This window comes from Pelmatolapia mariae, linkage group LG7, assembly GCF_036321145.2.
Source record: "Pelmatolapia mariae isolate MD_Pm_ZW linkage group LG7, Pm_UMD_F_2, whole genome shotgun sequence".
In the NCBI taxonomy this organism is placed as follows: domain Eukaryota; kingdom Metazoa; phylum Chordata; class Actinopteri; order Cichliformes; family Cichlidae; genus Pelmatolapia; species Pelmatolapia mariae.
Genome location: NC_086233.1, coordinates 33867703 through 33892688, shown reverse-complemented (window position 1 = coordinate 33892688; position 24986 = coordinate 33867703). Strand labels below are relative to the sequence as shown.

General features: G+C 39.9%; 2 protein-coding genes across 3 annotated transcripts in view; one reads left to right on the top strand and one right to left on the bottom strand.

The window, feature by feature from the left end:
* stxbp1a (syntaxin binding protein 1a) overlaps positions 1–24986 on the bottom strand; it is a 37229-nt gene that overhangs the window by 12170 nt on the left and 73 nt on the right. For both annotated transcript variants that reach the window (XM_063478876.1, XM_063478875.1), the window contains exons 1-16: positions 24932–24986; positions 11694–11743; positions 9675–9756; positions 9503–9579; positions 8387–8465; positions 7614–7717; positions 4855–5003; positions 4640–4724; positions 3991–4121; positions 3791–3898; positions 3638–3698; positions 3428–3493; positions 3268–3348; positions 2985–3123; positions 2468–2577; positions 738–839 (exon numbers count right to left, since the gene is read on the bottom strand). The exon at positions 24932–24986 is cut by the window's right edge and continues 73 nt beyond it. In XM_063478876.1, coding sequence (XP_063334946.1) covers positions 738–839; positions 2468–2577; positions 2985–3123; positions 3268–3348; positions 3428–3493; positions 3638–3698; positions 3791–3898; positions 3991–4121; positions 4640–4724; positions 4855–5003; positions 7614–7717; positions 8387–8465; positions 9503–9579; positions 9675–9756; positions 11694–11743; positions 24932–24968 — 1461 coding nt within the window. In that variant the 5' untranslated portion in view covers positions 24969–24986. The remainder of the gene's footprint in view (positions 1–737; positions 840–2467; positions 2578–2984; positions 3124–3267; positions 3349–3427; positions 3494–3637; positions 3699–3790; positions 3899–3990; positions 4122–4639; positions 4725–4854; positions 5004–7613; positions 7718–8386; positions 8466–9502; positions 9580–9674; positions 9757–11693; positions 11744–24931) is intronic.
* niban2a (niban apoptosis regulator 2a) overlaps positions 8948–24986 on the top strand; it is a 51109-nt gene continuing 35070 nt past the window's right edge. Inside the window, exon 1 of the mRNA XM_063478873.1 lies at positions 8948–9085. Coding sequence (XP_063334943.1) covers positions 8965–9085 — 121 coding nt within the window. The 5' untranslated portion in view covers positions 8948–8964. The remainder of the gene's footprint in view (positions 9086–24986) is intronic.

Genomic DNA, 24986 nt, shown 5'->3' with positions numbered 1-24986 from the left:
GCACAAATAAAGGGGCTAAATATATTCAGGGGTGCACATAAGTGGTCCGCAGGTGCGCATGCGCTGTCAAAAGAAAAGCCGCGCACCAGATAAGAAGTTGCAACGCGCGTTTGCGTACATAAGATTTTCTGAGGAGGACAGACATTTGTTTAGAACTCTTAAAGATGTCGAAGAAGCAAGCTCCTTTAAGCAATTACTTTGGTGTTCCTCCACCTCCACAGAAATGTCAGAAGGAGTCCGAACCGCAAAAGAAGCGCGTATTCTCGGAAAAGTGGTTGCAGGAGGTTAGCTGGGTTCAAACAAATGATGAACGCACAGAGATGTGGTGCAGAATATGCCGTGAAAATCCCACTCTAGTGGACAAAAACAGTGCCGTTTATATGTACACAAACGCGCATTGCAACTTCTTATCTGGTGCGCGTCTTTTATTTTGACAGCGAATGCACACCTGCGGACCACTTATGTGCACCCCTGAATATAGTAGATGACAACTAGGCAGGAAAAGCTAATGTTTGACTGAGACTGTTGTGGGTGTATGAGAAGTGAAAAGTATGTAACAGCTACTTTTGAATACATAAGTTAGGAGTACTTGAGGGAAAATGAATAACTGCTTCTATAGTTGAGATGTTTTTGAAACTAAAATACTAAGACACTTCAATGCATCTGCCAGACAGCAGGTTATATAAAGCTCTTTAGTTTTCTTAACACATAATAAAATAAAATGCCTAGAAACACACCTCCATGATGTCCTTGATCAGCGGTGTCCAGCGGGACAGCTGATAGGTCTGCTCGCTCACACGCTCCTTCCTGTCGACCTTTTTCCCTCTGCGGAGGGTGGACTGAGAAAAGAAAGAATAGATGAGAAAGTGGAAGTGGAAATAATAGACGCTTTCCTTGAGCACTCATTAAAAACAGCACAAACTGATCTGCTAGACATTAGATAACGAAAGCTTAATGTCCTGATGCTACAGATTAGGTTATTTATCTGTGTAAACACGCTAGTCATCTTTCACTTTCTCTCAGAGCTGATGTGAACAGATCTCCAAGTGCGTTCATATATTCAGAGTAACGACTAGGTAACTAGTAGCTTTATTCTTGGATTGTATTAGAGTAGCTTTGCATGAGTCACAGGTCAAAATAATCTGCACTTATCTTAAAATCTGATTGGCTACCCCCACAGAAATAGAGCTTAAATAGCAGGTTGGTGAGGCTTCTGTGCTCACAACCGAAACTTTGTGCTTGAGGTGACCATATTAGGAATATCTGCTCTCATCTGCTGAACAGCCAAGAGTAGAAAAACTGTCTGAAACTGAGTGTTTAAAGCAGTTTGAAGCCTCAGCTATGAGGACAAACAAGATATATATTTTTCCAGTGTGTTCTGGGTCTGTCAGTTGGGCGTGCCCACCAAACCTCCACAGGGAGACGCCCAGGAGGCATCTTAACCAGGCCCAAACCACCTCAACCAGTTTCTTGGAACACACATGTGACACAGAGCACAGGCTCTGCTCCACAATCCCTCCTGAGGTCTGAGCTTCTCAGCCCCTCTCTAAGGCTTATCTCAGTTACCCAGTGGAGGAAACTCAATCCACAATCTTACTCTTTCAATCGTTACCCATACTTCATGACCACAGCTGAGGGTTGGATCTCTCAACACAGCAGGTCACTGCAAAGCCCCATTACTGCTGACACAGCACCAACTCACATTCCACCTTCCCGTCATTCCTGCATAAAAGCCCATGATACTTGAATTCCCTTCCTGGAGGTAGCCCCACACTCCCAAACGACTGACGACACCTTGAGAGCTCTTCCATGAAAATCAAAAACAGGTTTGAAGATAAGGAGCAACCCTGACGTTGTCAAACACCTATTGAAAAGTGTACCGCCTGAAGCCCCATCAAACATGCTGCAGTACAGTGGAAATAACCTGGATTCAAAACGTGACAACATAAGAAATTGCATTTGAGATGTCCCCAAAATGTGGCATGTTGTGATTTCTGTGTTGGTTAATGGTCAGTGATACAGATACAATGATACACAATCCCCCACCAATTATATAAGTAACCAAATTAACAATTTAATGTAAATAAAGAAAAGCCTAAATACAATATTTTCATAATTCTATGTTAGCCTGCTTTATTTCACCCAACATCTATGAAGCGTGAAGTAGTTTGACTTCCAGCATCTTAGGCTTTTTTGTCCAAGGGTCAGACTGTCCAAATGAAAAACATCACACAGTTTGTGCTTTAAAGTGAAACTACACAGACAGCTTCTTTGATGGGAAGACTTGTGCTGTGACAGATTACATAATATAAGCAAATTTCCATTACAGTCTATTGGCGTTAATATTAAAAGGCAAAAACTACAATACAATTAATTAAAAATGTATTTAAGGAAAGCATTCAAAATTTAGTTTATAACAAAAGGAATTAGGAAAGGATGAGTAAGCTGATAATAAGGAGACGCTCACATCTGTGATGATGGGGACGCCCAGGTGACCCATGTTAGTGATGATCTCACTGTCCTCGGGGGGAATCTGAGCATGCTGGATCAGCTTGTTGAGGTTCTCCTCCGTAATGCCTAAGCACACAAATGTACACAAAATATTAACAAGATTTGTAAAACAAAAATTGTTTGTTTTGATATCACCAAGTTCCTGCATGTTGCTTCAATAAAACAACCCATAACATTGTTGCATTCATTTTTCTTTTATATTTTAAATGTTAAATGATAATAAAAAATATTTAATAACGCCACATTTTCATGGGCCACTCACTCACATTAAATAACACACAAGAATGAGCGTACTCTACTTCCCTGAGATTCAAAATTCAAACATCAGCTAAAGCAACGGCAATTTATACAGATGTATAAAAATGTTTAAGACAATAATAATAACACTAACTTAGATTTGTATAAACAGTTTACTAGAAAGTAAATATATATTTCTGTCTTATTTTCATTTGATTTTATATTCTGTCGCTTACCGTTCTTAAGGAAAATGTAAAGCAGGATGATGCGGATCTTGTCATATGTGCTGACATTGGCATCCAGCAGGATGGGCACAATGGCCCTCATGGGATCTTTGATCTTCTCTCCCTCAGCATCTGTGCCCATAGCCAGATCCTGCAACAGAAAACCTCTCGTTTGTAACGTCTTACTTTAAAACCCTGATCGCTGCACTGTGCTCTTTGTCCTCGCCTCTGCTACTTCCCCCTCCTATTCCCTCTGGTTTTCTCTCCTCATCCCCTCTTTCTGCTTCCGTCTCACCTGTTCCACACGGCACAGTTTGTCCACTGTTCCCTGGTAATGTTTCATGCAATCCTCAGCCAGCTGCAGGTGAGTGGAGTACTGAAAAAGACAAAACAGGTCAGCGTATGCACACGCACACACAAAGAAAGGCATGCACAGACTCAAAAAACACACAAACCTTGCTGAGCTCCTTCTGGTACTGAGGCATCTTCTTCAGCATCTGGGAGAGATCCCTCATCGTGGTCTGTTGAAACAAAAACAACACTAAGTTACACGATTAATGTCCAATAAAGCGGCGATGACGTAAACCACAGGACACCCCTGATGTTTTCACAAAACTTTACATTCATACTCATAGCATCACCTCCCTCCACAGAGTTGCCTTTACCTTCTCTCCGGTGTTCATCCTCTTGCTGGAAGAAAAGTCTTTCAGCTGGCGTGTCACTTCCCTAGTGACAAGAAGACCGTAACATATGAGAATTATTTAATTTGATATCAAAAGCCTGAGTGGAAAATAAAGAACAGAATGAAAAGTACTCACTGGGACACCTCGGCTATGTGTTTGTGTCTCAGGCTCACCCACAGGTCATCGTCTTCATGCAGAAGGACCTCTTTCTCACGTGAGTCTCCGATGCCGCTGGTCTCATATCTGGAGAAGAATCAACCAAACAGCAATGGCCAAATTGCCCATAAAAGCAAATGATGCTCAAGTAAAATTTAAACAGCAGTGTTTGCTCATACTTGTAGACGTCATTTTCAATGGGCAGCAGGTCGTAGCCCATAGCCTGAAAGGTGAGCTCGTGCAGGACAGGTGAGACGGGGTCAAATCCCCTATCCAGAATGATCAGCTGTGAGCGAGCCTTATCCGGACCCTACAGAGGGAGACGCACAACAATTAGATAATCATGCATCCGGTCTCGTGTAGAATTCAGCTGTGCAACTGCAACTACATGCACGATTATTTTGCATTCAGAAGCATGGCACTTTTTATATCCATATTTATATTATATAAGTTTTGTGTGTAAACCTTTATATTCAGCCATGTGTTTTAAAACCTTCTTTGTCCATTAATTTAAAAAGATGATTCTTTTTGATACAGCTTGTATTATTGTATTATTCAATAACAAAAACTCTACACGTGAAGGTTTTAGTTCTACTTTAAAATATCCTCTCCAGGCTTTACTCTTTTAAGAAGAGCGTTCTGAAAATCTGAAAGATTTAAGTGCAGTGGTTTTACTGATTACAGCAAATGGAGATCAAGTTAAGCTGTAACCTGATCTCATGGACAGCCCTGATACAGGTTAAAACAACGAGAATATGATGTGCTAAGTGAAAAGTATAATAAGCAGGATATTTAAAGTGACAACATTTTGATTTCTCGTGAGCTCACCTCTCCCATGGTGGGGTCATCAGCCTTGTATGCATCAAGTTTGTCCTGAACCAGCTGGGCCAGGGTGGCGTTGTCCTTGTACTCCCTGTCAGACACGGGAAAGCGGGAGGGAAGATAAATAAAGGAAAACAAAGCATGACAGATGTAAAAACATTTTAAGTTTTACAACCGCAGAAGCAGTCTGTACTGTACTGCAACGCCCCCTGTTTGCTCACCCTCGGTATCTGACAGCAGGATACTCTTTCAGGGTGGCACAGAGCGTCGCCAGCTGCTCGGCCAGCCTCTCCATCACTGGGTTCTTCAGCTGGGTCTTATGAGGGCTGTAGAAACTGTGAAAGGCATCTGGATTGTCCAGAGAATACACCTGCACACACAAATACAAGGAAATGTCATTTTTTTCTTCAGCTAACTGTGCTGACATGAGTGTTTCTAGCTTCTTGAACTAATTTGTCTGATATACTTTTTTCCTAATGTGCATAAGAAGATCTTTTTTTTTCTTCACAACTAAGTGTGTCTTTGCTTCCCTCCCGGGCGTCTCTTCCTCACATCTCCCAGTGATGATGTGTGCAAGAGAGAGAGAGCAGCGAGGAAAAGTACACCTGTGTTTCTTCATGCTAAGCTTCTCCAGAAACAACTTCTTTGAAAAGCATTAAACTGAACTGCATTTCCAAGACAGAGGGGGAGAAAGGACGCAAGGCTTTTAACATCTGCATGTGTGTTAAGTGTTTCAGCTTTTACACAAATCGACTGTTTGATCTCGGTTATCGTTTTCATGTTTTCTCCCTCTCTTTTTTCAGTCTCTACCATTTCATCCCCCTGCACTTTAATGTCTTCTCGACTCGATCTTCACCATATCATCCTACACTCTCTCTTTTGTCTTTTACTGTTCCATTATTTCACCTCCTCCCTCTGTCTCTTTTCGTTTCTATCCTCTTCCTCCTCTCTTTTCTCCTCTCCTGCATCACTACCACTCCCTTCTCCCAACCCATCTGTCCACAGTCACATGACCACACTCCTGCGCTGCAGAAGGGTCCCTGCCTCAGAACAGCCACCATTGGCTGCAGCCCACTGTGTGGATGTGAATCGCCCAATTGGGCAAGTGTGTGGGTGGGACTATGAGGCAGCATTTTTGCCTGAAGCAGAAAACCAGTGACTCTGAATTAATCATAGTAGACAAGAGGGAAGCAAAGCATTGTGGGCCAAGAAGCATCTTTAGATTGTGAGAGCAAAGGACAGACAGAAAGAGAGAGATGCAGTAAATAGAGGGGTGGTTGCTGGAGGGGAAAATGGGGGTAAAATAGTTGGAGAAAGGGATGGAGTAAATGCAAATAAGAGGGAAAAAGCGCCTGGACAGCAGCAAGATAAGAAAGTGCACGTGAGTTTAAAAAAAGAATCTAGAAAACAGACAGAGGCAGAGAAAAAGACAAGATGGAGGCAGCATTTTTTTTTTAAATGGAGCAAAGGGTGGGGAAGCAGGTGGGAGGGAGAGAAATCAGTGTGATAAATGTGAGTCTTTCTGGAACAGTCTGGCAGTAAACAGAGAGTCTGGTGAGTCAGCAGCTTTGTGCCGAGTCTCCACCTGAGTGCGTTTCTCTGTCCTCTCGCTCTGCCTCTCTTTAGCCATCCTTGACTCTTCCGACCAATAACCTCGCTGTTACTATTCCTGTCCACATCCTTTGCAGCATTTCTCTCCTCCCACCTGTCTTAATCGATCTCTGCAGCTGCTCTTGCTCAAGCTTTCCATCTCTGGATCTTTCTCCCTCTCCTCCTCTCTCTGTTGTCACTAACAGACAATAAAACTCAACTGGGTTTCAGTCATTTCCAGTTTTGTGTAGAAAAGTGTGCTGTGAAATAGCACAAGAAGGCATTAATTGCACAAATCTTGATCTAAATTAATCGTTTATAAAGCCATGCATGTGCATGGTTTCTTTTATTATAACCTCAGTCACTGCAGATTTCAGTCCCTTTTGAAAAGCCTGATTTCTAGTCCTACATGTAGGTGTTAATGGATGCAGACTCCCAGAACCATCTCTATAAATGGTAAACAAGCTATGTTGGACCAAAACCACTGGCTCTGGCGTTTTAGGCAATAGTTAAGGACAATAATGCATATTTATGGACTTTGAGTGGAAGTTTTTGTTCTGCACAGTTGTCAGTGTTTGAAAATGCAGATGTGCTTTAAAAAGCTAAACTGCAATTAGACAGCAGGATTGGGGATTTCTTTTCTTTTGCCCATCACATGGACTTTGTTACCTAAGTTAAGTCCCAAAAGCATACAAGCACAGAAGATACAAGAAACCATCCAAACTGCTTCACCTCCAATAAACTGATGAGTTTGACTGTTCTCCCGGGTGTTACAATAAAGCTTAACATCCAGGCATCCATTAAAGTATCTTAAGATAATATTTTGATGATGATGCCATCAACATTTTTAGGGTTAGTGAAGCTACATGATATATCGTAATCTGCTACCTCGTGGTTAGCTATAGAACTATGGATAGGTTAATTTAAACACATTAGCATAGAGATGATGTCGGAATAGGGTTCTTAAAAGACCATTCAGGGACAAGCACAGAGAAATGCTGTCATATTGCACCAAGAAGTAACCAGAAATGGACAAAGCTTCAGCCAAGTGAACATCTGAGATGATCACATCACAACACGAGGTCAGTCATCAATATCTTGCTGCAACATTTGAATTACTTGCTATGAAAAGCTCCTGATGAGCTGTCTGTGTCCTGGAGAAGCAGAGAATGATGTCTTAATAGTTATTGATGCGATTGTGTCTATTCAAGACAAGAGGCTCCTCCAATGCAGGACACAGTTGAAATTGAAATCAGGGTCATCATCATTTAACAAGTGGGCACAACTTTCATACTGATTATGCGTATTGGTATGCAGAATCTTTTTATAGAGATTAAACATGCTTTGAGGACATTTTCTTCATTTCATTATGCACCATCACCATGTTTACCTGAGACTCGTAGGGCAAGAAGGCGATGTTGATCTCCGTCAGAGTCTTGACGACTTTGGAAGCCCGGCTCTTCACCAGCTCATTAAAGAGAGGATCGGGGCAGGCTGGAAAATATCACATGATGCTTAGTTTCAGTCACATTCACAGAGAAATACACTTAAACACCAGAGTTTGAGTCGACCTATGATGTCTCTAAAATATCATCTTTGACTAAACTTCTTCATATTATTTTGTAATATGAAGAGTGCTTCAATGGAAGCTCGTCCTTCATTTAACATGATGCAGCTTTAGATTCTTCCACTATAAAAACACCTCTAAGGCCCAGATGTTTCTGTTAAAGGGAAACTGCAACATCGTAGTCACTCAGTCTCTTATTATGAAGCTGTAACCCTCTGTAATAGTGCAGGGATAAAGCATATTTAAAGAAAAATAACTACTTTTGTATAGTTTTACTTAATTTGTCTACAAAACACTATAAATTAGGGGAATATTTGATTATTAGCACAAAAAGATCCTCTCTTACTTGGCCTAATAAAACCAGCTCACATGTGTTTCAAAACAAGAAGACAATAGGTGACTATAAGAACTTTGAGGAAACTGTAGGATTAGATGTTCTAACAACATCAATGAGAGCATTCGGTTTCATATCTATAAAAGAAAAAGTTACAACAATTTAAAAAAAAAAAACCCTCAACATCCAAAACAGTCTCGTTTAGCAGCATCAACACTATATCAAATAGAAGGTTGTCTGTAAAGTCCTTGTGTGTACTCACAGTCAGTGAAGAAAACATGGGCTGCCTTGTATTTAGATGAATGAGGGTCTTTGAAGTCTGCAACGAGGGTGTGGACGGACTGAAGAGAGGGAAACAGGTTAAATGTGTTGCGATGAAAGTTCTGTATTTTAATCTTCAAGATAACGTGAAGCAAGGACAATCCTTACAATATGTGCATTTTGTAATGTGAGCTTCTCTGATCAATATTTTGGTAGCTAGTCAAGTTGCAAGTGGAGGTTAGTGCGCGTGAGTCTTTTCCTTTCAAACCATGAGCTGCGTTTACATTCTCCAGCGTCCCAAGAGTCCGCACTGGCCTGGCCTTCCTGACTTGGAGAACCCTACCACGTGTTACGTTTTGAAAATTCACTTTCATTTTCCCAAACCATTCGTTAATTTGTGAAGTTATGTTAGTGTAAAAGTATAAGATTGAAATTCATGAATCTAAGGAGCTTGACTGGACTTTTTTTATGTTTCTTGAAGACGTTTCACCTCTCATCCAAGAAGCTTCTTCACTTCTAAGAGAAATTAATGATTTTTTTTTCTCCAAGAAAAATTCATCCATCTATCGCTGCTAAAGTATGCTGATTCTGATTCCAATTATCCCAGTCCGTGTTGCAGGGGCAGCAGTCTGCGCCAAGATGCCTACATCTCCCTCCTCCCAGCCACCACCTCTAGTTCTTCCAAGGGAACATCAGCCAGGTAAGACTCATAATCTTTCCAGAATGTCCCAGAGCTGCTCTGGGCACTAATGCTTGGTATTCAGGAGCATCCTAATCAGATACCAGAACCACCTTAACTGAAACCTTTCAATATGGAGGGATAACCATTACTCTGAGTCCCTCCCTAATGACCAAGCTCTGCAGCCTCTCTCTCTCGTGGTCTGCAACATTCAACTCGAGGTACACTGTAAACTCTGTACAACTTTCAACAAATAAAAGAAATTTGGATGTAAAGATAGATCATGGAAACTAAGAAGCATGAGCGATCTTTCTTGACTAAGTCAACAGCTGCCTGAGAATATGACAGCTTGTCTGATCTCTCTTCTAAAAGTGCATACCTGTTGACAGGGATGTGCCTCTATAGGTATCTACATTGTAAAAGAAGGGGTATCCCTACCTTCTCTGTGGGTGTAATCAGGTAAATGGCCTCCAGGCTCGGCAGTGGCTCTCGTCGTTTCATGATGTCCTCCACAACTACAGAAACAGGCACAGACAAGTTAAAGAGTCGCAGGTACGAACAAAATAAGCCTCGCAGTGCAGAGAAATAGTTAAATGTGATGGGCTCTTACTGGTGATGCCCTCTGTCATGATGTCTGTCATCTTGCAGCAGGATGACAACATCCTCATGCTCAGCTGGTCCACAATCAGAGCCTAGCAACACACAAAGGCAGTAACTACTTTTTATTACTCTAATTACATGTAGCTGACAATAAAACAGTCTTATTCGAATAATCCCTTACAGACACTGTGCAGTGATGACTCAGGTTTATTCACATCCAGGCTTCAAGGTCTTTTGTGTGTCTTAGTTGTTCTGGCTTATTTAATGTGCACCACTGTGATGAAAAACGTTTTTCCATTTGCATATTTACGCATCAAGATATATATTGTGTATAGGTTTTGTATCCATTTTATCTTTTATTATATTTTCTACTGTTGTCTTCTAATGTCTTTTTGGAAAACATTTAAAAAAGAACTATTGAAAATGTAATCTCCTGGGATGGTGAGAATCATTCCTTCCATTGGTCTGCCCAAAAGCCTCTGTTACATGACTAATAAAGACCGATTCTAGAAACATTCAAATATTTGACTAATAGATTATTTGGCTGGGTATTTCTGCACAGTCTTTACTCAGACACATTTAGCAAATTAGCAACATCTGAAATGGATCCATTCCATCTAATGAGCCAAAATAGTGCAGCTGCTCGAAAAGAACACATTTAGTTGTGTCTCCGTAAAGAGTTGACGAAGAGTCTGGAAGGCCTCATGGTATGGTAAATGCTGCTGGAAGTCTTTTAACAGGTGTTAGAATGTATAAACACATCACTCCAGTTTTAGCAAATTTACACCGGCTCCCTGTAAAGTATCGCATTGATTTTAAGAGTCTTTTAAAGTTTTAAATAATATGGCGCCCAGTTATTTAAACGAACTCCTCAACATGTATGACCCCAAAAGAGCACTGAGATCGTCTAGCCAGATGCTCTTAGCACAACCAAGGTCTCGACTGAAGCATAGAGGAGATCGGGCCTTCGCAGTAGCGGCACCCAGACTCTGGAATAATCTGCCAGAGGATATTCGTACTTCAGAGTCTATTCAGTCTTTTAAATCGCATCTTAAAACTCACTTTTTTACTTTGGCTTTTAATTCGAGTTCAGTATGAGTACCATCAGGCCTGTTTTATGTTTTTATGTTAATTCATAGTCTTCTCATTTATCTGTATTTGTTCCTAATTTATCTGTATTTGTTTCTCTATTGTTTTCTCTTGTTTTTAACCGATTGTGAAGCACTTTGGTCAACACTGTTGTTTTTAAATGTGCTATACAAATAAATTTTGAATAATCTATGAATATTAAACAGGATTAATGTTATTATTTTACACTAGGTAGCGAGGGCGAGTATTTTCTTTGTCCTTAGATTTTGTTAAAACCCAGTTACATCCAACAAGTCTGTGCATGTAAGGCACGCAGTGGTTTTTCTTTTTCAATTTTTTTCCATTTCCATTCTATCCTATTATTCATCCATTCCATGAATAATAATATGTTTTTCTTGTTATAGGTGTTTATCTGACTAAAAAATGTAAAGCAATTGTAAAAAGAAACAAACATTAACAAATAAATCTTCTAACCCCAAGATATTAACTTTACCTATAAGTTTAAGCTAAACGGTTCATTTACTGCACATTTGTAAAGCTGGAACAAGACACTGTTTGGCAAACCCTATATTTAGTCCCACAAATTTCACCAGTACATTTTTTTTTTCCTTTTACTGACTCAGGTCTAATTTTGAAACATAAGCTACAGATTCAGAGCAAAGTCCAGTTATGCTTCTTTGAAAAGAACTGCTCAATGACTGTATTAGCACTTTTTTTTAAAGTAATGAACAGGTACAACCCATTCCCAAAAAAAGGTTGAGACACTAAAACAGAATTTATAAGAATAAAATAAAATAATATATTTATATTTTACTAAAAAGAACAGGGCCCGCTGGCAGTCAGTTCTACAGCCCGAGTCTAGATAAAAGCTTTCTAATCATCTTGTTTGTTGTATATCAGGGCCCAAAACTACACGTGACCCAGAGTGCTGTCCTCTCACCTTCCATTCTCCCTTCTTCTTCACCTTCTTGATAACATCGTTCATAATCTCTGTAAAAGAAAGAAAGAAAAAGAATCATCAGAAATCTGATGGGCTCGTTATCTAAGCATTCACCCATCCATCCTCTTATACTTATCTCTATGACCTGAGCAGAGATATTTTAATTCATTTTGTAAGTAAACAATACACAAACATACACAGAAAACACAACACACACATTCATGTACCATTTCTTCACAGCAAGCTAATATTCACCCTCGGATCAGACAGACTGACGACCTGTCCAGTGTGCACTCTCCCTCTAGCCTTATGAAAGCTAGAATAACCTCTGTGTGTGTGTGTGTGTGTGTGTGTGTGTGTGTGTGTGTGTGTGTGTGTGTGTGTGTGTGTGTGTGTGTGTGTGTGTGTGTGTGTGTGTGTGTGTGTGTGTGTCTCAAGGGTACACATAACTCCATCTTGCACTATGCCATGCTGAATTTATTGAAGGCTTTATTTTGTGACTTTTCCTTTCAACACTCACACTTATTTAGAGGAACAAATACCTTGATGCCACACTGTTTTGTTCATTTTATTTCAAACAAACATTATTAAATAACAACAAGGAACAAAGCCCAACATGGAGGCACTGTTTCTCACCAAACATGCAAACTTCATAGCAGCAGGAAAGGTTCACGGGTTCCCTAATCAGGGCTGCACAATTATTTAGATCAATATTGAGACTGCAAATATTTAAAACTCTTAACTAACAGATTTTGGAAAGCATTGACAATAAGGCGGTGAAGCTGGAGGTGGCAGATTTAAAGATGCTACGATTATTGTTTGTCAGTGACCACGAGGAACAGGATTAGAAACAAGTACATTAGATGAACAGTTCTGTTTGAGCGGTTTGGATAGAAAGTTAGAGAGGCAAGGTTGAGTTAGTTTGGACATGTGCAGAGAAATGATTGTCAAAGGATGCTGAAGATGGAGCTGCCAGGCAGGAGTAAAAGAGGAAGACCTGAGAGGAGGTTCGTGGATGAAGGAGGACAGAGGGTTGGGTGTGATGTGGGAGGATGCTAGAGATAGGGTGAGATGGAGGTAGATGATGTGCTAATGTGACAACGAGCAGATAAAAGAAGATAAAGACAAAGAAGAAGACAACTCACAGACTTTGAAAAATAGTAATTTATTGAACAAAAGTCAGATTTATTCAAAGTTTTCTCTGAAGAGAGGATTTTTGTACCTTAATTATAATTCAACGGAAACTATTAGTTCCTGAAGCAAACCTCCTACAGCCTGGCAGGAAGTGCATCTAGGAAAGGGGTGCACTGAAAGACGAACCAAGAGCATCATAATAATTCAAAATGTTGCATTATGATCATTTTATCTCACGTTTTTTGCCTTATTAATCACTGAAAGTTAAATTCGATTAGCCACACAGCCTTTAGTGTGTATCTGCCCAAAGTTAACGTGAGAGGGAGAAACGGCAAGAAAAAAAATGTTTGTTTTATGACAGTAAATCAATCACATCTTTAAAAATAGACATTTTACTACTACAGGACCATTTTTATATTATTTATTTATATTTAATAGAAATTGTGCAGATTGGGTATGAGTGTCAAACTCTTACACCGTGAGAATCACTGGAGTAAAAATCAAGTCCAAAAACAGGAAGTTTGAGTAACTCTTGCCCTATGGTAGCTGGGATAGGCTCCAGCTCCCTGGCAACCCTGATAAGGATAAGCAGCAGACAATGGATGGATGGATGGATGGTTAACTAAATTAAAATAAGCTTAAAATAACTGAACCCTGAACTGTTTGATTCTACTCATATGTATTTCAAAATCCAATAATGCTACTATTACAATAACATGCCTCCAGTAAGGTTAGCCACCACAGATCTACATCAGTGGAATGAATTCTCTCAATGATGAGTGTCTACAAAGACAAGGAAACCCAATAAAGGAAAGCCAGTATCCACTGTGAGGTTATGGCACGATGGCCCTGTTTGTGCCACAATACTGATATTGGCTTGATCAGTATGCCAACCATCTGCCAGCCGTATTAGGATAAATCCATTAAGGGTGAATTACTGTTGAACATCATGTTGGATCACGGTGAATATAAACCGCTAAGCCCTCCCGGCCCCAGCTAAAACCTGCGACCACACAGATACTGATGGATTACCACAGATTAAAAAGGGCTTGAGCAAAAAAAAGATGAGGGATGCAAGTGTTTGCTGCCTCGAAAACAATAAGCAGTATGCTCCTCAAAGTCAGATGATGACGCTTTTCAGAAAATTGGAGAAATATGCCAGAAGTAGGATGGAAGCATAACAAAATGGAAAATAAAACCCATTATAGTATAAAAGAAAGCTAGAATGCATGCAAATAAAGGTCGATTAAAAGTAAATAAGTTATCGTATGTACTATAGCTGAAGCAGACAGAGCTCAGCCTGAACCTCCTGTGAGTGAGACGAACTGTATCTGACCTCCAGTGGGACAGATGATCTTAATATAGTAGAAATATTCTTGCTAAATGAGAGATTCCCCAACTCAGCTTCAGTCTATTTCCAGCATTTCCTTTGTCCTGTTCTGTTAGCTGCTACGTCAGCCAAGAAGCACTGTGAGTACAAACTACAACCTAAAAAAGCCCAAAAAAACCTGTGACTTTTACACAGCTAGAGAGCTGGGGCTGTCACTGTGCTGACAAATTGCTGTAAAACACTCCAAGTAACAGCTGCAAAATTAAAGCAGGTTCCTTTTCATTCCTGAAAAGTTGACTTGTGTTTCATCCAGCAGCGGCTCCAGGCCACAGGATGAGACACTTCAGAAAACAAAGCAGGACTGAGGATATCCGTGACTCGTCCTCCCTTTTCCTCTGCTAATCCGTTTCCTCTTTTTCCTCTGATAAATGAGCTCAGATAAAAGCAGCTCCAATTATACAGATAAATTGAATTTTTAACTGTTCTTCGTTTTCTTCCAGGGTCCAAATTCTTTAGTCCATCGATCTCTTAAACATTAATGTCGATTCAGAACAAAAGCTTTACTTCAGCTCGATGTTTTAACATTACACTTTCCATATGAACATCTCTTCCTTAGATTCATCTCAAACCTTTTTGCTGCCATTGCTTAGAAGCCCCCATTGAACCCTTTTTTGGGCAGCCCTAAATTTCATTCATAGCATTTTCCCAATTACTGTCATTGCTTTTGAAGGTAACGTTTTAATATTTATCCAGTTGAATTTAGGTTTGTGAAAAGGTTTGAATATGTTTGCAAGCAGAATATTAGATTAACATTAACTGCAAGGCAGTATATTGATGACATTATGATTGGAGGTTGAGGCCCCTAAAGGTTTAAAGTAATCTCTCCTGGAAGCCCTTCAAGTCCAGGATGGAGGTAGAAGAGTTATAATAAAAGAACTGACCCCAACAGAATTACTGGGGTTAACGATCCATAGAGGCCAATGTATTTTTGTTACCGGACCATAAATATGCTTTTAATGCTGAGAAACTGAACATTTTAACATGGGGCTCTATGGGGGTTGTCTCGCTTTTGAATCCAGCACAAGTACAACAGAGTGTCTGTACTATCAAATCAACATCTCTGTGGTTCTACTCAGTGGAATATAGAGCTGAGGAAAATCAAGTACACAACTTTTTCTGGATTATGTTCTGTTAAAAAATTATTATAATGTTGATAGATACTAAACAACAAATACACTAATTCAATTTATCTTCTCTTCTGTTAGCTTCAGTTTTGTTTCATTTTTTTCAATTAAAAGGATGACTAATGGGGTTATCCTTCATAATGTTGAGTGAACTGACTCAGACAGTTAATAAAATAGAGAAGTTAACTTAATAGTGAAGGGACTGCACTCTTTTCTAACTGAAGACTGAAAATGAGTTGGGAGGAGGCGTGACTGCGGATTCTTCCTTTCTGACCTCCTGATAAAGGCACAACAGGAACACACCGGTCAGAAAGAAGGGAAGGGACCTGAACAAACACAAGCAGCAGCTGTGTCAACCAAACATGCACAGAAACACATACACACACATCTCATCTCATATCCAGTTAAACAGGATACAATATAAGCACGTCAGAGCAGGGACGAAAGTTCACAATTTCTTTGTCAAACTAGTCAAATATAAATTAGATTATGCAGACTTTATTAAATATACAGTTAAAACATAAAATTAAAAACACTACTAAAATATTGCATCTTCAGCACCTCAGCAGACACTTGTCTATCTCATCAGGTTGCAAGTTTTTAAGAATTGTGGCATTTTTTGGTCTCCTACCTCACTAACAGAATTCAAACCCCCCAAAATCTTCTGCTTTTTCAGTAAAGGCTCAGTTATCTTTTGTTTATATTATTAAGCACCCTTGTGGATCAAATGATGTGCTAAAATGTTCCTAACCCTTCTTGAGGTTTTAGAGGCTAAAGGACAAAAAGTAAATTTTTGTTTCTTAAATCTTGAAAAAAAAGTAACTATTTTACCCCCTTTTTCAGTAGAAAAAAATCAAGTAGAACAAAGAACAAGAAAATTAAAAACAGAAATTCTAATGGAGCCATCTGATTGTTGAGGTTTTCTCTCCATTATTGCAGAATATACATAGATATAGAGTGTGTGTGTGTGTGTGTGTGTGTGTGTGTGTGTGTGTGTGTGTGTGTGTGTGTGTGTGTGTGTGTGTGTGTGTGCTTGAGTACCTAGATCCTGAAGCCTGGTTTTGGCTCAGTGGGATTAGTTGTTTGTATGCTGACCTAATTTATAATTGTGTTTAGATGTTTAACACGTTCAAAATAAGGGAAGGCGTACGTCTTCTCTATAAACCCAGACAAACTGAGCACAGTTAGCCATATCAAGAAGCAGTATTATGAGCTAATGTCAATGATATTGCCGATTGTGTTGATGTACTCTCCAATCCCCTAAGCCTCGACTTGGGCTGACAGTTTCTCCCTTTGCCTCGTGGTTCTCCCCCCTTCAGGGACTTTCACCTATGAGTACATGACCCATTTTTTTTCTCTGGATCTCGGCTTCACAGCAGCATCATTCCCGAGGGAATGTGACACGCTTGATCTTAAAGAGACACGCAGACAAATCAGCAGGACTTGCACTCAAATGCAAGCAAAGCCTTCACCACAACACAAACACACAAAAGAAAAAATGAAACAGAGCTTCATGGTCAGAGTCTCACCATGTCATAGGTTTTGTATTTTTAAACATCAAAGAGTTTTTGTTTGTACATACACTTCAACAGATTACATTAACCAAAAAAATTAAAATAACTCAATATTAATTAAGAAAATAGCTTTACAATGAGGCTAAATGGTTTCTATGTTCCATCTCTTCCGTACACCTTAAGCACCGATATTAACCAGATTTAACAAAACCTAAAAACACTCCATGAGATAACAATTCTGTGTATGTATGATCTTTAACTGATCATACACACACATCCACAAATGTGCAATAACACAAATGTGCAATAATCTTTCTGGCACCGTTGTATTTTTCACTCTGTTGTATATAGCATTTGTATTCTATTTTTATCCTATTGTATATTTTATTCTATTTTATTCTACTGTATATAGTATTCTATTTTTATTCTATTCTGTACAGTTGTGTACTGTATTTATTCTTATTTTATTTTATTCTAATTGTCCTTCATAACTTTTGCACTGTCCACTTCCTGCTGTGACAAAACAAATTTCCCACGTGTGGGACTAATAAAGGTCATCTTATCTTATCTTATCTTATCTGTTAATGGAAGGAGCTATCCTTCCATTAACAGCCTCTTCAGATCCATCTGCAGTTACGTAACACCCTAAACTGGCCCTAGCCGGCACAAAATGGCTGTAAGGAAAGCAGAAGAAGAGGATTTATGACCTTCAGTGGACAGGAAGTCAGAGGTCAGAGGTCAGGAGTGCAGTTCACTGGAGCAAAATGGGGAAAAAAAGAAGGAAAGCAGGAGAAAAAATAAAACAAAAACACAAAGATACTCTACTGGAGGTCCACTGAGAACTCTCCAGAAATCTCCCCGCCACAAATGCTGTCTCGGTAGACTGATCTCTAAAGACGTGTGTGGGCAGAACATTGATTCACTCTCATGGAGTCTACACACGTGCACCTCAAAGAGTTGTCTGTCACCTCTGTTCCCCTGACAGGAGGAGTGTCAGTGCGGGAAACTCAGCTAAAAGTTACTAATGCAGTAACAAGAACATGAAAGAAGATACAAAGAACTCTTCACTGATACCCGAAATTCCTTCTCTGCACTGAAGCTATTATAAGCATTGGAAGCTAGCTGCTGTGCAGCTTCCAGGGATCAAATGCAGCTCTAAGCTGATACCTTGATCAAGGGCAAATGCACAAAACGCCACATCTGCAAAGATATGGCACCAAATTTTTCTCAGGCATTGCAAGTCATTGAAAACCAGCCGTCCAACCGATGAATGGAATAAATGGAAAGATCGGAAAGGAAACACTACACACCCTTTAATGAGAATCTGATATTAATAAACTGCTTTTGTGCAAACACACAGTGCTGACCTACTTAAGCCAGCTTTTTTTTCCAGTGCAGAAAAAGCAGTAGCTCTTTGTTTTCACAATCCTATAGAAAAAAAAAAAAAAAAAAGTGTGACAAGCCCTAAGAGAACATCTCATACTGATTTTATTAGATTAAGCTAATCATGTCTTACCCTTAAAATGTTAAAATGATCATTTTGTTATACAACATGTGAACACATACTTGTTTTTGTATTTTTATCATATTCCCCCTCTATTCTGTTCCTAAAAGAAATGAAACTGATGTCTCGTCCCTAATACAGCAACATCATTTCCATTATTGGATATTATATCAGCCTTTATTACTATAAATCTGTGGTTGAAATAACTGTTTTGCAATAATTTTCTCTTTTTGCCTTTCCTTTCCTTTAATCCAAGTTCAGTCAGCACAAGACTGTGGCAGGTTTAATTTGCTTTACATTAACTTATTGCATTTGAATCATAATTAAAGTTTAGGAAAATCAGCTTGAATAAAACAATACGATTTTTCTATTTTAACGTTTAATTAATTCACTATTTTAAGAGCATCTATGAGAAACTGTCTTTTTCCTTTTTTTTGCCATGATCAAACAGTCATAGTTAAAATGTGTCTGTTTCTCCCTCAGCCGTGCGGGGAGCCCAGCAGTGCTACCGCACTCTCTGTGCACTCCTAAGTTGCACCCATTACAAGAAATCAAATAAAATCCCTGAATGATTCCAGCAAATCCCTGCCATTATTATTCCACTCTAATTTGAATCTCTCACATTCAGGAGCTAAAGATGTTCTAAAAGCTGTTTCACTCTGACTTTAAAGTAATCACTCATCAAAATGGTTGCTGGTTAAATTATTTGTTTTTTCCCTCCCTATTGCTGCCAAGTGCTTATTCTAAGGGAAATTGTGAGATTTCTCTCTTGACCCATTTTGTGACTTCGTGCAACATTAATAATATTTAACCTAATTTCATCCAACCTTTGTCACAAGATATTAATTCTAGTTCTATTGCAGAAATACAAGTGCAGGGAAATTTAAGAGAGTAACAAGAAAGCAAGACAAATTAGGTTTCCTGCACTTACCAGAGAGAGAGCTAAGAAGATGGTGAATAAGCCCAGGGTGCTGACAACACCAGATAATATACAGCAGAAATGGATATAAGAAAGAAACTAACGCAACCCGTCTGGATGCCTGTCTGAAGCTCTGCAGTTGCTGCCAGCTCAGTAAATCATAAAATACAAAGTAGGATTCCCCCCGTCCCCCCCCCAAAAAATCATATATATATATATATATATATATATATATATATATATATATATATATATATATATATATATTTTTTTTTTTTTTTTTTTTTTTACTCCTCCTACAGTTAATTTAACAACTTGACAAATTATCACGAAGCCATGCTATCTATATTTCTTGTTTTTGTTTACATCGCTGGAAGAGGAGAGCATCCAGGCTCTGGTGCTGTGGCGATCTTCCATAAGAAGATATTTCTGTAACGTGGTGTTAAATATGTCTCCACTGTATGTGTGTGTATGCATGTAAGAAAAGGACTGAGAGCGTGGTCACGTGCTGCTGAGAAGAGTGGGAGGTAGAGGATGTCTGCCAGCTCTGACACAGCACTCATCCTCAGCAAAAGAGAAGGGGAATTCATTAAGATTAAGAGCCACTGTGACCCTGCATTACACAGCTCTATTTCAGCCAGCTCTTCATGCTCTATTACTGCAGTGACATGACATTTCAGAGTGCATTTGTTTGGAAGTGTGTGTGTGTGTGTGTGTGTGTGTGTGTGTGTGTGTGTGTGTGTGTGTGTGTGTGTGTGTGTTTGTTTTACAGAGGCCCAGGGGCTGCAGGCACTGCGTCAGACTGAATCCAGACGTGTGTGTGTGTGTGATGCTGTGGCTCAGTGATGCTTCCAAGGTCAATAGAAGGCATGTGTGTGCAAATATGTGCATAAAAGTCCTTTTCTATTTCAACCTTCCTCCTTCCTTTTATTCACACTACCCCAAACAGAGAAGAGTAAAAACAACATGCTTCCAGAAACTTCCAAGAAAGAGTGAACTGACTCTGTTTGACATTTTGGGATGTGAGTATATTCGAGCTGGAGACAAAACACTTCCTAGCTTTGCTTTGAAGTCTTTTAGCTCTCCATCACTCCATTTCCAAACATTTAGCTGGCGCAAAATTGATGTGACACAACTGATAAACATCAGCCACTGCCATCAGCATTGTCAACCTGGCATTATAATACATCAGTGCATCCCTACAGCACGCAGCCTCTTGAGTTACCTTTTAGTTTGTCTTAAAAAATAAAAGGCAACATCAGGGCTCATTTTTGTATCCATTTTGCACCCAGTGGAGCAACAAATTCTAGTACCGTTTCATTTCAGTGAGCACAAACAGACGGAAGAAGTGACAAGTGAATGTTTTGAGTGGTAAAAGCAAGCAAACTGGCAAAACGTATATCAAAAATGATTGCCTGGCTTGCTAATTACTTGATAAAATCTCACCAAAAACTACGTTTTTGATCAAAAAACCAAAAACCATTTTGAGTTGTCACACCACTAAGTAACACAATTTTATATCTTCGGACAATAAACAACCTGATAGCTAAAAAAAAAAAAAAAACCTGCAGGGTCACCATTGTGACACACTGGAGGAGATCCTTCAAATGATCTAATAAGAGCAGCAGCAGCCCTGAAAACAGTCTGAAGGCAGACAAGAAGACTACTTTAAAAGGGAGTGTGGTCAAAATTAAGTCACGTACGGTTTTTCCTTTTTATTTAATGTGAATTCTGTAAGATACACTATTAAATAAAGGGGAAGAAATGTCCATGTATTTGGACAAACCCACAGCTGTGTACTGTGAGGTTACCACAGACATAATAGAAAGATACTGAAGTAGCAAGTTTCATTAATTATTATTATTATTATTATTATTAAATCCTTTTTTTTTTTTTTAAATGAGACAGCCACATGATAAATATCACATAATCACAAATAAAGAAAATGTGTGCAAAACTAGTTGCAGACAAAGAACCTGTTAAAATATTCCAGTTAAATCCAAAATTGTAACTTTGTAATCTTTTTGTAGCTTGTTCTATTAATATCCAGTTAAGTATTTGAATACAGTTTTTCAAAAATCAGTCTGAACAAGACGTACAACTAATGTTGAAGCGTCCTATGTCCTGACATTGTAAGTCCTGTGTTTAAATCATAAAGGCTCAGATGTAGGCAGGCAATCTTTGCAGCAGAGGCTTGTAAATAAACATCATAAAATGCTGCTCTCTTCAATTCGCTGAGGAGTACCACCCCACTTTTTCATATTAGATGCAATAGTGAGCAAGAACAGATATAGAAGCATGCATATGACCAATGTCACCATAGTCAAGCACAGACTGAATTGTGGATTATACACTGATCTATTTGTATTTGTTTCTATAAAAATATCCAATCTTTGGCATCAGTTTTCTTGAAAGGTGTTCCACATGATTTTTCAAAGTGAGTCTAGCTTCCAGACAGAGTTCCAGAAGAGAATGCTACCTCAGTGTGGCACTTTCTCTTTTAAGGAGGCCGTCGCATTAATTAAACCTGAAATGGCTGCATGGCGATGACGAGTATGTATGCTGGTGGTACTTCAGAAGGAAAAAGAAGTTTACATCACACATCCCGGAGATTTTATCCATTATAAACAATAAAAAATGTCTAATTTTGCTTTTGAAAGGCTTTTCTGGTTCACATGTCAATATATTCCTAGTCAAGATACTGACCCCAAATTGCTCCTATCCATCAGTGTGTGTGCGTGCCTGACAATGTTAGAAAAAGACCTGTATGAATTTGTGTGTGCAACTGGGTGAATGGGACATATTCTAGAAAAGGCACTGTATAGGTAAAGGTTAACATAATAGCTGCTAAAACTTTTGATCACTTTCCCTAACAAACTAAATCATTCAACTTCACTTTTCATTTTTCACCTGGTTGTCTGTGCTCCACCTCTGGAGCCAGCCCCGCAGTTTGAAAACCACTGATTTAATAACACTCCACATGCTTTACAAGCCAACTTTGAGCACAAATGTGCAGGTAATGAGAGCTAAATAAATAAATAAATGTAAAGCTGTCTATGGTTACAGAAATATTTCAAAATTAACTGGATTTAAAGGATTTAAACAGCCATCTGGTGATGTAAATTGATTCTGAGGTTGGTTTCTCAGTATATTATGGTATTTATCATGTTACACAATAACATATAAAGTACAGCTATGAAGTATTTTAGCATCTGCTTGAATGACTGAATGAAAGGCGGAACATTATTTGTCTGGGTCAGCAGGTTTTCCTTGAAAACCTTCAAAACACAATAAAACCCACTGTATCTGACCCCACAGACATCACCATAAAGTCTATAGCTCAAATACAGAACACCGCCTCACTCTAAACACTGTGTTCCTTCAGTTTGAGCAGCTCATCTCTTTCTAAATGACTCAGGTCACTGCTGACTGATGAGGTCCTCATCACTCAGCCTTATTCTCCTTCTGCTGCTCTGGCACCGATGCTCATATACAGGCATGAAACAGGGAGGGTGAAGCTCAGCTTGCTGCCCATCCCCCCCTCCCTCCCTCCTTCATTCTGGCTGCTACATCCACTGCTGCAGAGAGAGCGAGAACGAGAGAGAGCCCACGATGGTGTCACCCTCCCTCTTTCACTCTCTACCCCCAACACCGTCACCTCCACCAATCACAGCCCTCGCTTCACCTTAGCCAAACGTAGAGCAGGTGTTGCCTCGCTGCGTCCTTGTCTTTACTGGGAAACATGCACGTAGTGTTTACATTGCTCAGGAAAAAGATGATTCACTCGGCCTGCCTTCAGCTTTTCACAAACTGGGTTATGCAATAGCCAGTTACAGTGATAAATAATTAAAGAATGCAAAACACGCGCAGATAATTGGCATATGAAGCTGCATTGTGTAATGTAGTAGGACGTGCAGATGATATCATTTCTATCAAAACTCAGTCTTCTGGTCTTTTATTAAAAAAAAATGTAGACTAACTTACAAAAATGCAGGTCTGGGCTGACCTCAGCCACAGTGCAAACATTCAGCATCAGGCTCAGAATACTTTTTATGATTTAATACTGTACTCTTGGATTCAAAGTAGATGTGAAATTACTGATGATCAAGGCTCCTCTTTGTGACAATGCACAAATCCTTTCACTTCATGTCAAAGAGCAGAAAAATATACTGTATATATATTGCATCTCGATGACCAAGAATGGACGCATGTGCATCTATGTGTGTGTTTAATGGGATGGGGTGGGTGGGAGCCAGAATTCTGCAGCAGCACCAGTGAGGCAAATATACCTTAGAGCAGAGCTGGGTGTAGCTTAAGAATTTTCAGATTCCAGCAATGTCATGACCAGAAAGTGACACATTAGCTCCTGGTACAGAGCATCTGTGTGGATTTCTATTAGTGAATTAGTGAATGTGACACCGAATCAATACTATGAACAACAGACACCAAATGAAGCAAATCCTGCAGCAGGGGCAGGGCACAGTAACAAAAAAAAAGAGGAGAGAGAGAGAGAGAATGAGCAGCTTGGTGTAAGAAATTAGGGACGAAATGATACATGGCCTGACATTAAGCCATCTCTATCAGGTTTTATAGGCTCGTTCCTGAGCCTTTCGACGACCACTAACACTTGCACCCAGTTGAACCTCCTGCGCCTCCTCCATAGTCAGGCCGCTAGTACCGCCGCTAGAGCACCAGCCCAAAATATAATGAGCCTAAATGACACAATCGGCTACTGAACCTCGAGTTAACAGTGTCCTAATAATGCAGGATTACACAGACTGCCGGTGCCGCACCGACTCTACTCAAAGGGCACGGTGATTAAAAGCCGTCCGGAAAAATATACAAAAAATGCGGAATTTCTTGCGCAGCGCCCGTTTTAAGGCAACTTTCTCCACTCTGGTGCACTCCGCCATTAACGTGAAACGGAGCATAGGTGGTGCTCTCCGGCTGAGAAAGGGTGTTTTACGCAGCTGATTTATGCTCCATCGGATGGGGTGAGGCACTGCTGAAGTCGGGGAATCCCACGGATGGAGACTGCTAATCTTCATTCATTTTGCAATGCAACAGCATTACATTGTGTTGGCTATTATTAGCTCGCCAGCATGTGAGCAGTACGTGCATCCTGCATGTTGTGGCACAATATTCAGGCAGAAACAGATCGGGATGCAGCTCACAGGCAGACGCAGATTAGTCCTTAAATAAACGCAGATTGTGGCTAAAAAGGGCGTACACGGGCTTCGTTACTCTGTGGCTTCTCATCCCACCGGAGGAGGATGCCAACATCTTCGATTAGTGGGCTAATCATTGCTTGTCAACAGCGTTTTTTACGCTCTGTCGCTTGACATGCAATTGCGCATCCGCGCCGCAGGAGACCAACGGGACGGAACAGCCTCCGCAGGGCATCCAGTGCTTCCTCACTACACCTCTGCGGTTTACGTCGGGATACAATGGAACATCACCTTCATCGTTATCATCATCACCACTCAGATGCACTAGCAGCTACCCGCATCCTGTCCCCCTCCCGATCCTCTTTTTTTTTTTTTTTAAATATATACTCGCTCTCTGGCATACACACAGCCGAATCGGGGCGCAGCAAAACCATATCCCGCACAAATTCTGAGCACCATATATTAGGAGAAAAAAAAAGTCTTACTTTCGCCGACCACCGCCTTTAATCCGATAGGTGCCATGATGCTGCCTCTGAGTGC